Raw genomic sequence first — 12,716 nt, 5'->3', positions numbered from 1 at the left:
TAATCCGAGGTGTTCTTTTCCCATAGCCAAACTCCAACCCGGCCCAATCTCACCCACTATCCATCATTCATGACTCGTACATTTGAAAATAGATGAAGGCAAACGCGTAAAATAACCAAAGATGACAGCACACAGAGGCAGGGTAGGGACAGCATTACTCGTCCGGCCTAAAAACAGCGTCTTTGCAGAGGATAGCCACCTTTTTAAAGAAACGTCGCCATTCAAGAGGATCACCTTTGATTTTAACAAATTCCACTTCAAGTAATCCCTCTGAGACACACTCAATGAGCACTTTGCCCTGGAGTGGACACATCCTGCCATCCTTGGCAATCACCCGAATCATGGCTGAAGTATCTCCAGCACTAACAGCAGGGACACTCGGAACCGGAACTCCCAGTCGGTGAAATGCCTCGCAAATGAGAGGTACGAGGAGCTTGAGTTCCCACGCAGAATAGAAACGCGTCATTGAACGGGAGGGGATAATATCCTGGAACCTTTGTGCGTTTTGAGTTCGGCTCACAGGCACTGAAGGCTGTTGTGAGAACTGTGACATAGAGGGCTCATCCTCGAGGTGGCCTGCTATCGCTGCATCCTGAGAGGTAAACTCCTTCCCAAAGGGCTGGGTTGAAGAAAAGACACTAGCATTCTGTGGATTGTCCCAGTCCATCAACATGCCACCACCCAACATCTCTGGCTGCGTAGAGGAGAACCCTGTATTGGCACCGCCATCGTCACCGTCCATGTCCATGGGGTCAAAGCTGCGACTCGACCCCTTCCCTGATTGTGAGAGAGGATCTTGACTAAAGTCGATATGAAGCGATTCAAACATCGAGGTGGCCAAATTAATTGAATCTCGCAATTTGCCATCGATCGAAAGGTATCTGTTCGCACGGGTGTACCAAGGATGCCTTCGGACATCCTCCAGCGAAAATCGCTTTTGGGGGTCCACTGTCAACATGCCACGCAATAGTGATAATGTGGCGGGTGGTAACGTCTGCCAAAGCTCATCGGTAGTCCGCGCATTGGTCGCAACATATTCGTGGTACTCAAAGCTATCGTCTGTTGGGCTATCCCACGGTGTGTTACCGGCTAACAGGACGAACAGCACGATGCCACAGGACCAAATGTCAACTAGGTCCGGATGATACCCAGCTCCTTTCCTCTGCCCTCGGGTACTGCTGCTAATTACCTCGGGTGCAATATAGGGGGGACTGCCACAGAATGTGGTTGAGAGTTTTCGCGTTCCCTTGTATTCGAACAGTGCTGCCAAGCCAAAATCCGCGATTTTGAGATTCCCGTCGCCGGTCAAAAGCATGTTCTCGGGCTTGATATCACGGTGGCCGACGCCCTTGGAGTGCATAAAGCTCACAGCGCTGACAAGTTGCGAGAAATAGACATGGGCAACGTCCTCGCCCACACCCTCGTCGGCCTCGATCTTGTCGAAAAGATCCCCGCCTTCGGCCAACTCCATGGCGATCCAACGCCAAACCTCATCCTCGCCCGTTTGATAGAAGTTTATAATATTCCCATGACCCGAGACATGTCTGTGTACGGTGACTTCAAGTTGTAATTGCCTTGCGCTGATCTTCCCATGTCGCGCGGCGTAGTCTTTGTGAATGTACTTGACGGCGAAGACAGGATTATCTGCATCCAATGGGCAGGCTTTTTTGATGCTAGATGGACCGAATCAAGTTAGTTTAGGTTGGTCTCTTCCATGAATTTCGTTCTAACCATGCATAGGCACCCTGGCCGATAGTTTTAGACACGATGCGAAACGGCACGTCGTTCGGGAGCGGGGCCAGCTGCGAATGCTGCATTTTGAGGAAGGTCACAGAGGTTTTATGGGATTGAATTTAGAGGAGATACACGAAGGGGCAGGGAGCATTTTTGATTAAAAGGACACAACGAGTGGGAAACAAGATAGGCAAAGACGTCGCGTCGATGCAAGGGTAGCGAAACGCGGAATAAGACGCGCACCACTTTATCCTGATCGGGTAGTCTGTTGATAAAGGCACAATACAAAAGATACGGTGATGGATGGGATAGCTTCACTCTATCTTATAGGGATTACTGCTACTCTAAGCTATAGATACCACTGTACTATTTTCTATCATTGCACTAAATTCTATGCCAATAGTACCTTAAAACTGGAAGACCCGCAGTTGATTTATCGACTGTCGCACTAACGTTGCCAGATCAACTAGTTATTTAGTTATGTTTTAGATTAAGTATTTCCCTTGTTGCTTTTAGTTCACTCTGAGTTCAAATGTCCATCTTCGAGTAATAAAACATTCGAATGCAATTCCTTTCAAGACTAGAAGTGGCCTAAGTAAATTCACTTAAGCGGGGTTCGCGTTGCCCGGGGCGTCTAGGGTCCGAGTACACAAATCCTCTATTTTTCCGCTTCCTCTTTGTTCACTTCACACAATAACAACCCCCTTTCCACAATTCATCCATCTTTTCTCAAGTCTTCATTTCGTCAACTCACCCTGTGGGTCATTGTTACGAATCCGGCGTCATTCCACACCTCCGTGCTACTGTTACCAACATTCCACAAACCGGAATCTATAGACTTCTTACTATTCCTAAAGAGCCACGATTGCTTCACCTCCAGATTCACAATGGACTACAGCATGGAAGACACACAGAACTCGGCGCCCGAGGCGCAGCAAGCTAGCAAACTGAACTCCTCCGGTCAGAAAAGCGACACTCAGAGCGTGACCAAACGGTTCGTCCCCCTCGGCGCCTTCAAACAGCTCCACAATTCAGTTTGCTCTTTGTGATTGCATCTAGCTAACCTGATCTATATAGCCTGCAAGCCGAGCTGATGCAACTCATGCTCTCGCCCTCGCCCGGCATCTCCGCCTTCCCAGACGCAGACGGAAACCTCCTCTCTTGGACGGCGACCATCACCGGTCCGACCGAGACTCCCTACGAGGGTCTGACTCTGAAACTCTCCTTCGCATTCCCCAACAATTACCCCTACTCTCCACCAACAGTCTTGTTTAAGACTCCGATCTACCACCCCAACGTCGACTTCTCCGGCCGAATCTGCCTCGACATCCTCAAGGACAAGTGGAGCGCTGTCTACAACGTATCGAGCGTCTTGCTCAGCTTGCAAAGTTTGTTGGGTGAACCTAACAAGTCAGCATCCCCTCACATCCTCCATACCTTCCATCAGCGCTAACATTGATCTAGTGCGAGCCCCTTGAATGCCCAAGCAGCCGAGCTTTGGGACTCGGACCAGGCGGAATTCAAGCGCCACGTCCTCGCCCGGCACCAAGATCTGGACGAAGAATAGACTGTTGGATATGATATCTTTTTTTTTTCGTCATTCTGCATCAGCGTCGGTTGACCCTGTCGTCCACTTCATGGGCGGTGGAATCGTGCTGCAAATGCATAACGGGCCTGGGTTGGGCCTGGGAGTTTCTAGTTTGCTTGGTTACGTCCTTTCCTATCTTTATTCCCTATTGTTACCATGATACTAGTAGTTCTGAACCTCCACATTCAGGCACAGGCGTGAGAAACTCTCGGTCTTGAGATCCTCGGGTGGTTCTCTCTCGTTTCATTTCTTCTGGACATTGCGCCCAGGGCTTTAGATCTATTCATTGTCGGTGTCGCTGTAGATCAATTTGATCTTGTACACTTTGCATCAATGCATGGGATAGATCTTGTGTGTGTGTGTGTGTGTTTCCTCCGTACAAGTGTAGACCACTTGCTTGTCCAGACTTCGACATTGTAAGCTCCGCAGGGGTACAAACGCAGGTGGGTTTTGCATCAATTCGAGGACATAGTCAGCCACTTGTGCATGCAACCGAAAATTCATGTGCGACCATGTCCCAGTACCCCCCACTTAGAGGTTCACAATTTCCTGGTTATGGATCGCAAAGCCTCCAACACATCTATACCTTTTACCGCCCTATGCATAGCAAAAAAAAATCTACCAGAAAAGGGGACCAAAGACCTCATGAGCAGCCGACTAATCTTACATAAAAGAATTAGAATTGACTCTGCCCGACATTTTGAAGTTGAAGCCATCAAGATTTGATATCCCTATGTACATACAAATAGTCAACTCAACCTGCGAAATCAAAGAAACGCCGCCCATTTTTAAGATTCACCTCCCAGGAAAAACTAAGTGGGAGTACTGAAGTACTGCTTCTCATTGGTAATCAACAAGCCAGCAACAGTCGCACTGGTGAAAGTACTGATTGCTCCAGTCACCATAGCACTGAATGCAACACGCGACACATCGTCGGCCCGACCAGGCGCGATCTGCGACAGGACACCGATTTGGTTTCCGAGGGAGCCGATATTAGCGAATCCACAGAGCGCGTATGTGACAATAAGACGAGAACGGTCAGAGAGGTCTTTGTACTCGGCATGGTGTTGGAGGGCGTCATAGGCGACGAATTCGTTCTGCAGCTGGTTAGAAGAGAAGATGGTGGTATGTGGGAATCGGGAACGTACGGTTACGAGCTTGGTACCAATCAACTTGCCAACCTTGAGCAGGTCACCGTCACGAGAGACGCCGAGCAGGAAGGCAATCGGGTAGCAGATGTATCCAACGATCAGCTCGAGGGTCAATGGGGGGTCGTTGATGTTCAGGTATCGACCCCACCAGGTGAGAAGGCCGTTAACTAGACCGATAAGAGCGATGATGCACAGGAGGGTCGATGTAATCATGGCAGCAATTTTCAGGCCGAGCCAGGTGCCGCTAGTGAATGCGTGGAGGGCATTCGCGGAGCGGTGCTCTTTGTCCTCGGGGACGACGACCCGGCCTGCAGTGAGGGTTTCCTCCTCTTCAGGCCAACGTAACTTGGAGACTGCTAGCGAAGCGGGAATACTCATGACACAGGCGCTGACCATTGCCTGCGGGTTGACACCGATACTTATATAGGCGATCAAGACACTTCCGGCGATGGTGGCGAAGCCGGAGCACATGACTTGGTGCAGCTCGGCCATGGTCAGGTGGGCGATGAAAGGACGGATCAGCATGGCTGATTCACCTTGGCCGATGAAGGGGGATGCGGCAGCGACAACGGCTTCGGCTCCGGAAACGCGCATGCTCCAGAAGAAGAAGACGGCGGCCTTGCCAATGAACCATTGCACGATGTTATAGTGGTACAAGAGCTGGACGAAAGCGACGAAGAAGATGATGGCGGAGTCCACGCCGACGATGAAGAATGACGCTGGTTTAAAGCCGTTGTTGAAGTTGTAGAAGTCCGCGCTGGTCAAGAAGATGACTCCGTCGGAGGCAAAGCCGAGCAGATCCGTGGCCAGGCCTGAGATGAAGTTGAAGATGTCGTAGCCTGTAGTAGTGCGGAGCACGAACAGAGCAATGATGAATTGTGCCAGCATGCCGACTATGACAGTGTGCCAGACGATCTTCTTGCGGTTTCGAGATGTGAGCCATAGCCCGAAGATGAAGACTAACATTCCGAACAGACTGACTGCACGGTTGGCACGGGTGTTATCCTGTGATTCTTTGGACACAAATGAGCCGACAAGAATCACACCAATACATAGTGCGGCGGCACTGGGTATTCTCATCTTCTCGGGAATCATGCGAACGAAAGGGTGAGCAGTGCGTTCCCAGACCCAGTGCATGGGCTTTGACACGATAGTGATGGGGACATAGAAGAAGAATATTCGCAAAGTGATGGCAAGATAGAGCAGGAATGGGATGAGCCATCCTATATCATGTCGATGTAATATCAGGCCGGCAATCCACCAGCTAGGCAGAAGAAGAGCATGCGTAAGTCTCGATTTGGGCCCAGGACATACAGTACCACTGTAATCGCAGTAGAGTGAAAGTAGTTCATAGTTCACTTACCCGGTAAACAAAAGCCAGACCACAGCATGGGCCATATGTCTCCATTGTTTTTTCACACGGCGATACCAGATGCGCTGGGCTGGGAAATTCTCGCCAGCTTCTGGATCATTGAAATTCTTGCTGCCGTGGTCCAGAGGTGTTTGTTCAGGTACGATTCCTTTCTCAAATTGGGCATCCTTGGAATAAACCACTTCATCCTGACGTCCCTGTTCGGCGAAGGCGGTATGGTGTTGATGAGCATGGTGATGCTGATTCTCTGGCTCCAGCGCAGGATCTATATGATGTACAACCTGCGATCTCGTAGCATCAGCTTCCTGGGTCACATCCATCACGCTTCCAGTGCGATGGCAGGCTCGAATGTTGGCGGGTACAAAAAGTACAGGTGCCTGTGACAAAATTTACAATCGAGAGAGAAACCAAAAAAGTTCTGCGAAATTCAGACCGCCTGAGACGGTTTCACCTGCGAGGAAACTTGGATTTTTATAATAAAACATGGGCACAGGATTAATTAGGTATCTCCCTTAGGTAAAAAAAAAATTTTTTTTTGCCTCTAATCCCGCTGCTTATTTTTTTTTAAATTTTTTTCATATACAATCTATTTTCTGGGGGATGAGAGATAAAGAATACGCACCAAGGATTGGCATAAGGTATTAACCATCGGATCATCTTCCTGTCTCATCCTTTTTGAGTGCAAGAATACCAATGAACGAACTGACCGACGGTGTACAGCGGAGATCCTGTCCCGCCTAGAGCCAGCTAGAGCCACTTGATGCCACATGTAACCATATCCACAGCCAAGCTGATAAGCCAGGGTAACATTGTCTTGCCACAAAAGCCCCTGCCGTCTCCACTGATTGGTGGTGTAGATCAGGTTAATTTCGCCCGAGTGAAAAGTCTCTCCGCAACGGGTAGTTGTGGAGCAATGTGGGTCGGGTCGTGTGCTTAATTTCCCGAGGTCTTTCCGCTGAGTTGACACTAGCTAGGACTTTGGAGAGTTCACTAGTGTCTCCGGGGTCGTGATAGACGAGAGTTTGAGCAAGGAATCGGAGGCTGAACGTGCAAAAAAAAAGTCATGTAGAACATACTTAGTGAACAACGTGCGTGACTTGCATTGTGTGTTGTTCTCGAGCTCCACCGATGTTTGAACTTGCCTCAAAAGGGGTTGGTTTAGCGTTAAAAAAATTGGAGACCAGTGCGAATCGATAAGCAGTAAAGATCCGAGATACACACGTCTGGCCCTCAGAGATAATCCTCCATTTTAAAGAGATAGGCGCTTCACAATACACAACTTGGCGGCAGAAAAAATGTGTGGTTTAGAGTGAATTCCAAGAAATTCCAACCCTTGGAAGACCATTCTGTGATTATCAGCTCATCACTTGTGACTTCGGAAGCCCTCCGAGCAAGCCCTGAGCATCCATGGATGCAGAAACGTAGTTATGTAATAGCACGTGGTCCCACGGAGCGAAGGCAGATTGTGAACCATGGAATGATTTGGACACATCCACGGGTGGTCAGTTGCCGGCAACTCTAACCTCAGGCCACCCACATCTTTGGTCAGACTATCTCTGGAGACTGAGCTATCTAAGCCACCTGATCAAATCCCCGCAGCTGAGCCCCAGGCACTACAGCGCTTTATGCTCTTAAGGCTTTAAAGTTTGTCGGAACCTGACACTGGCCAGTGGTCAGTGGCTGAACAACTTATGTTGTATATCTAACCAGTCACCCAAGAAAAATGAACTCCAGAAAAGACCCACTGCCAGCGTACACTGAGGAATGAGTCAATATTATCACCCACAGCGGACGAGCCATTGAAGATGTCTTCTTGGCTATTTGTAGAGGTAGTAAAAATGTTCATTTGTGGAGAAGACTGTTCGTGGTGTAACTATGGATCTTATGTCTTTCCCTGGCAAAATTTAGGAGGTCGTTGCGGAAAAATGGAAGAATATTTGGCAATTCAAACAAGGCTCGGAATGTGCTCACATCTCTCTATTCGCTTCTCCCACTGACCTTGAAGAAACCTACTAGAAAAGGCAGAGGGAAAAAGCAGTTTCAGATAAGTATCTAAACCTCACAAGAAGCCTGCCTAGCTGAAAGAGGAAGCGACATATCTGCAGAGCAAACAGAGAGAGGTCAGATGATCATTTTCATCAAGCACCATCAAGGACAGGGAAACTAGCTAAGCGTCTGTACAGAAACTCGCAAAAGCCAGCAATGCCAAAAACAAAAACGCCACCAGTCGATCAACAGCTGTAAAGACAAATGTATTGTGTTGGAAAGTTTGTTCCTTCTCAATTCAGGATGAAGACCAAAAGCAACATCGTCCTTTCCAACGTAGCAATACAGAACGAGACCTCATACTAAGGCCAACGTTGCCCTGGCTGGGACGGGATCCACCGCGCCACACGCCAGATCAAGGTTCTCTGCGAGAACGAGGAGTAAACCTATCGAAACGCACCTGGGTGTCACATAGAAATTAGAAAAATACGGAAAGGAAACAAGAATGAAATTGAAAGGAAGACAAATACGATACATCATGGTGAACCATCACTAAGAAGCACGTAGAACGTGACCAACACTTGTTGGGTCCTCATTATTACTAGGACATTGAAGTTATCTGATGCAATTCCACGACCACGAGAAAATCTTGGTGGACCTGGTCCATCAAATCGAGGTCTTCTTTATTGATCGTAATTTTTATAAATAATACACGACACCGAGGGTTGCCGATAACTGCTCCCTGGAAGTGGAAGAGCTCGTGAATGAGTGTCATCTTTCCAACAATAGCAGTGAAGTCCCCAAAAATTCTTTTGAAACGGAGCACAAAAGAGTGGGGGATCTCTCCTTTCATGGTCGAGGTTGACAAATTTAGATCTTAATCCGGTGGTAGACAGCAGTGTGTGATGGGTTCTAGCACACGTCTTTTCATTCAAGATAAGCTTCACTATGACGAGCCATTAAGGAAGCCCCAGGCCCCAGGATAGATACGAATTATAGGAAGGCCCGGCCATAAGCTAAATACCCATTTCTCTTCGCCATCTACGTGGTGCTTCCGTGGCTCTAAGGCGGAAGCGACAGTGTGGATGGGGTGAGCTTTGATGGCGGGTTTTGTACTGAGGGTCTACTTTTCGGTGTTGCACTGAGTCTCTTTGAAAAGTAGGACTCTGGCGCTGCTATGAGATGGATCTTCGTTGGTAGGAGCGTAGAACATCTTATTTTATTCCCCGATCAACTGCACATCGACAAGAATGTTGAAGCGAAGTGTCATGGATAATTGCACTTCCAATTCCCTCTAGTTGGATGCGCCTTTCAGCTTGAGAACCAGCCTAACCATGTCTATCTCGTTCTCGCTGATTTCGGAGTCGAAACCCAAGTTTTCTTCGGAAGTTGTCGACATAGTGGCGATTGGGACAGACGTAGTCGAGTGCCAAGATTTAACAAATTGGTCTGATGACAGGATGTGAAAGATTTGCCTATCTCTTCGGTGCGAATCTCTCTCCGTGAAGAGAATTGCACCGTTGTGTGACTGATTTGGGGGGAAAGACATTCGGTGTGATAAGACGGGCCAGAAATTCTGAGATTCCGACAACTATTGGAATTTTTAGTGGAGCTCAGATGCACTGGTGAGTGTACTGACGAGATGACGGCGCCAAGGATCGAAGATCTCACGACGTGACGCTTCGTATCAAAACAAACTTTGAAGACAGAATGGGTGATTCAAAGTAGTAAATTGTGAGCAACAGGCTTAAAATCTGGACATGTGCACCAAAAAAAAAAAGCAGATCAGGACAATGCAGCCTCTGTATGGATGTTTTAAAGGAAGAACACCGAGAAGAATGCAAGCATGAAAGTCCATTTCCATGGGTGATACCTTTGCGGAGCAGCCTGAATGGCCCCAATATTCATCACGACACCATGCTTCAGTACCGTGTTCTTTGAATCGAAACGCCACGGTCATCTAAGTCGGAAGTCTTCGGCTGTCGGGCATTTGAAACACTATTCTGACCTCCGCAACTACGGAATCATTTTGAAATAGATAGTCCGAAGATCCCATGATCAGACAGAATGTCACACATGGAACTTCATCTACGGTCTGACTGCCGAAATCGTTGTAATCGTTGCCGCAGTCCTACCCGTGCATGGGTAAAAATGAGGATTCTATACAAAGAGTCTGGTGGTGCGTGGTTGGGATATCATAACCACTTTCCCTCCCCTTTGGTCCCGAAAAGAGCACGTAATGATGTTACAATTTGACCTTCTCTTCCAGCACCTCGAGGTAATGGAGGGACAAAAGCGTGGCATCCTAGTCCTGCGTGCTGTGGCAAGGCGCCCAGCCACATGGCGATGCGTGAAGATTGGGCCCGGGTCCTAGCGTATCAAGGGCCAAATCCCAACTTCACCCTGCTAAGAATACTACCGTATTGGCGATTAGATGTTCGTGATTGGGATATATGGAGCATGTGTTCCACGTGGTTAATGCAATGGAGACAATGGAACAATAGAGGGCAAATCAAATCACCCAATGGGGCCTTGACGAATATTCAGCTTATGACTTTGGACTACATATAGATGCGGGTGAATAGATCATCCTCGTCCACAATTTAGACCCAAAGACATTTCCAATCTGCGCCAATAAAAAGAACAATTGAAAATGGATGACCAGGCAACCGGAGGACGAAAACGGACAAGGCGGGGAGCGTATCTTTCCCCTCCCGACAATCCAATCAATTTTTAAGCCTCGATGACCCTATCTTTTTGACTCACCTCAAACCATGGCAAGTACAGAAAATGAATGGGAATTGGAGGAGGGCATACCTCAAGTTGAGGATCCCTTTATTCAACAATATTTGAAAGGGCGTGATGCTTTAATTATGGAAGAAAAAAAGCGACGTCACGGTATATTTCTCACCCAAATCAACTGCAAAAACAATGTCTGACATTTTTTTGTAGATGCAAATCTGCGCAAATCTCTATCACCTATCGCCGCCCGGGCGACGAAGATAGTGTCGCAGATCCGGGCCCAGGAACAGAACGAGCTGTGGTCAACTGGATTGGACGAGGATCTGGCCCACCAGGCAGATGAGATCCTCTATCCGGGTGTTATGTTCAATCTGGCCAAAGGTCGCATGGAAACGACCAAACTATGGAAAATCGTGGAAAGGATGCCTAAGGGATCCCTTCTGCATGCCCACATGGACGCCATGTTCGACATTGATTTCCTGATTGATCAGGCATTTTCCACAACTGGTATACATATGTTCGCGCCGAGGCCGTTGATCACAGACAAGGATTACGAAGACGCACCCGTGATTTTCCAGTTTTCCTCGCAGCCTCTAGAAGCGTCCGAGGACAAGCCAAGCATTTGGTCAGAGACATACGAGGCCTCGTCGTTGATCTCGATCCAGAAGGCAGCTTCCTCTTTCCCCAGGGGGGGAGAAAAGGGCTTCCGAGAGTGGTTGTACAATCGATGTGTTCTAGTGCCGGAGCATTCGTATCATCACCACCACGGAGTAGATGCAATTTGGTCTATCTTCACAAAGACTTTCCCCATCCTCGACTCTCTCTTGATGTACGAGCCTATCTTCCGTGCCTGTCTGCTCCGGTTGCTCGGACAGCTTGCTGAGGATGGAATTCGATATGTGGAGTTCCGCATTGGATTTGTCTTCCAATTTCGGAAAGAAGGGAATGAGAAACCCGAAGTAGACTACTTTGAGTGGTGTCGCGTAATAGAAGATGTTGTGGCCCACTTCAAACAAACGGACAAAGGAAAAGACTTCTACGATCCTCGCGTTATTTGGACTACGCTCCGGTGGTTTGGTAACGAGGCGATTGTCAATAGCATGAAGCAGTGCATCGAAACGAAGCAGGAATTCCCCGATCTGATCAGTGGGTTTGATCTTGTTGGCCAAGAGGATAACGGGAGGCCGCTAGTCGACATTGTCCCGGTGCTCTTTTGGTTCCGAAAGAAATGTGCGGAAGAAGGCGTTGATATTCCTTTCTTTTTCCACGCTGGAGAATGCCTCGGCGACGGTGATGCGACGGACCATAATCTATTCGATGCCATCCTTCTTGGCACCCGACGAATCGGCCATGCGTTTTCGCTATACAAGCATCCCCTGCTCATTGATTTGGTCAAAGAGAAGAAGATCCTTGTTGAATGCTGCCCGATTTCGAACGAAGTGCTCCGCCTTGCCAGCTCCATCAAATCCCATCCTTTGCCAGCGCTCTTATCTAGAGGCGTCCCCGTTTCGCTGTGCAACGACGACCCCGCAATTCTTGGCCACGGACGGAATGGATTGACGCATGATTTCTGGCAAGTCTTGCAAGGACTTGAAAATGTGGATTTGGTCGGCCTATCAATGATGGCTCAGAACTCCATCCGGTGGAGCTGCTATGAGGATGAGTCGACCGCGGAGTGGAAAGCTGGCATTCAAAATGGGGTAATGGGGAAGGGACTAAAATCCGAGCGTCTGCGGGATTTTGCAGCGGATTTTGAGAAATTCTGCGAGTGGATCGTGTTAGAGTTCGCTGAATTCGATGCTGGGGATGATTGAATTTCTGTCATGTTGATCACACTATAACTGGTAGTCAAAACATAATAGCCTGGCAAGGACAAATGTAAGAATGCGAAGCCCTTTTTCTGCTATAGCCCAACTGTTGAAGGCCAAGTTTTGAACCCGTTGAAGTCATCTGAAACCTATCATAAGTCGATGCGAAGATCATTGGTCAAATCTGTTGTCGATCGATGAGTTGGCACGTCGGCGCCTGACTCGGGTCACTTATCGCGCCTTTATCAGGTGCCCGGAACGTCATTGTTGAACATTTCCCCCTTCACGGCCTTCCTCCATCCACTCCGCTTCGTCGGAGCTGGCTGCTTTATTGC

The 12,716-nt window shown here is 48.4% G+C and overlaps 5 protein-coding genes across 5 annotated transcripts; 2 read left to right on the top strand and 3 right to left on the bottom strand.

Moving 5' to 3' along the window:
* Positions 1 to 154: 154 nt before the first annotated feature.
* On the bottom strand, positions 155 to 1,817 carry Pdw03_1061 (Serine/threonine protein kinase, putative; the record flags this gene model as incomplete). Its single annotated transcript, XM_014679309.1, has 2 exons — positions 155 to 1,673; positions 1,732 to 1,817. The coding sequence occupies 2 exons, from the start codon at positions 1,815 to 1,817 to the stop codon at positions 155 to 157; spliced, it is 1,605 nt and encodes a 534-aa protein (XP_014534795.1).
* An 804-nt stretch (positions 1,818 to 2,621) lies between these two features.
* On the top strand, positions 2,622 to 3,301 carry Pdw03_1060 (Ubiquitin carrier protein; the record flags this gene model as incomplete). Its single annotated transcript, XM_014679308.1, has 3 exons — positions 2,622 to 2,728; positions 2,812 to 3,144; positions 3,199 to 3,301. 3 exons carry the CDS (start codon positions 2,622 to 2,624, stop codon positions 3,299 to 3,301), a joined length of 543 nt encoding a protein of 180 aa, XP_014534794.1.
* An 833-nt stretch (positions 3,302 to 4,134) lies between these two features.
* Pdw03_1059 (H+/nucleoside cotransporter) lies at positions 4,135 to 6,165 on the bottom strand (the record flags this gene model as incomplete). Its single annotated transcript, XM_066099790.1, has 3 exons — positions 4,135 to 4,419; positions 4,471 to 5,737; positions 5,837 to 6,165. The coding sequence occupies 3 exons, from the start codon at positions 6,163 to 6,165 to the stop codon at positions 4,135 to 4,137; spliced, it is 1,881 nt and encodes a 626-aa protein (XP_065957517.1).
* A 2,960-nt stretch (positions 6,166 to 9,125) lies between these two features.
* On the bottom strand, positions 9,126 to 9,791 carry Pdw03_1058 (uncharacterized protein; the record flags this gene model as incomplete). The annotated part of the gene is made up of 3 exons (XM_014679306.2): positions 9,126 to 9,422; positions 9,471 to 9,511; positions 9,761 to 9,791. 3 exons carry the CDS (start codon positions 9,789 to 9,791, stop codon positions 9,126 to 9,128), a joined length of 369 nt encoding a protein of 122 aa, XP_014534792.2.
* Positions 9,792 to 10,605: 814 nt separating this feature from the next.
* Pdw03_1057 (CECR1 family adenosine deaminase, putative) lies at positions 10,606 to 12,387 on the top strand (the record flags this gene model as incomplete). The annotated part of the gene is made up of 2 exons (XM_014679305.1): positions 10,606 to 10,729; positions 10,784 to 12,387. 2 exons carry the CDS (start codon positions 10,606 to 10,608, stop codon positions 12,385 to 12,387), a joined length of 1,728 nt encoding a protein of 575 aa, XP_014534791.1.
* Between the last annotated feature and the right edge of the window lie 329 nt (positions 12,388 to 12,716).

This window comes from Penicillium digitatum, chromosome 4, assembly GCF_016767815.1.
Source record: "Penicillium digitatum chromosome 4, complete sequence".
NCBI classification, from domain to species: domain Eukaryota; kingdom Fungi; phylum Ascomycota; class Eurotiomycetes; order Eurotiales; family Aspergillaceae; genus Penicillium; species Penicillium digitatum.
This window is presented reverse-complemented; position numbering and strand designations above follow the sequence as displayed.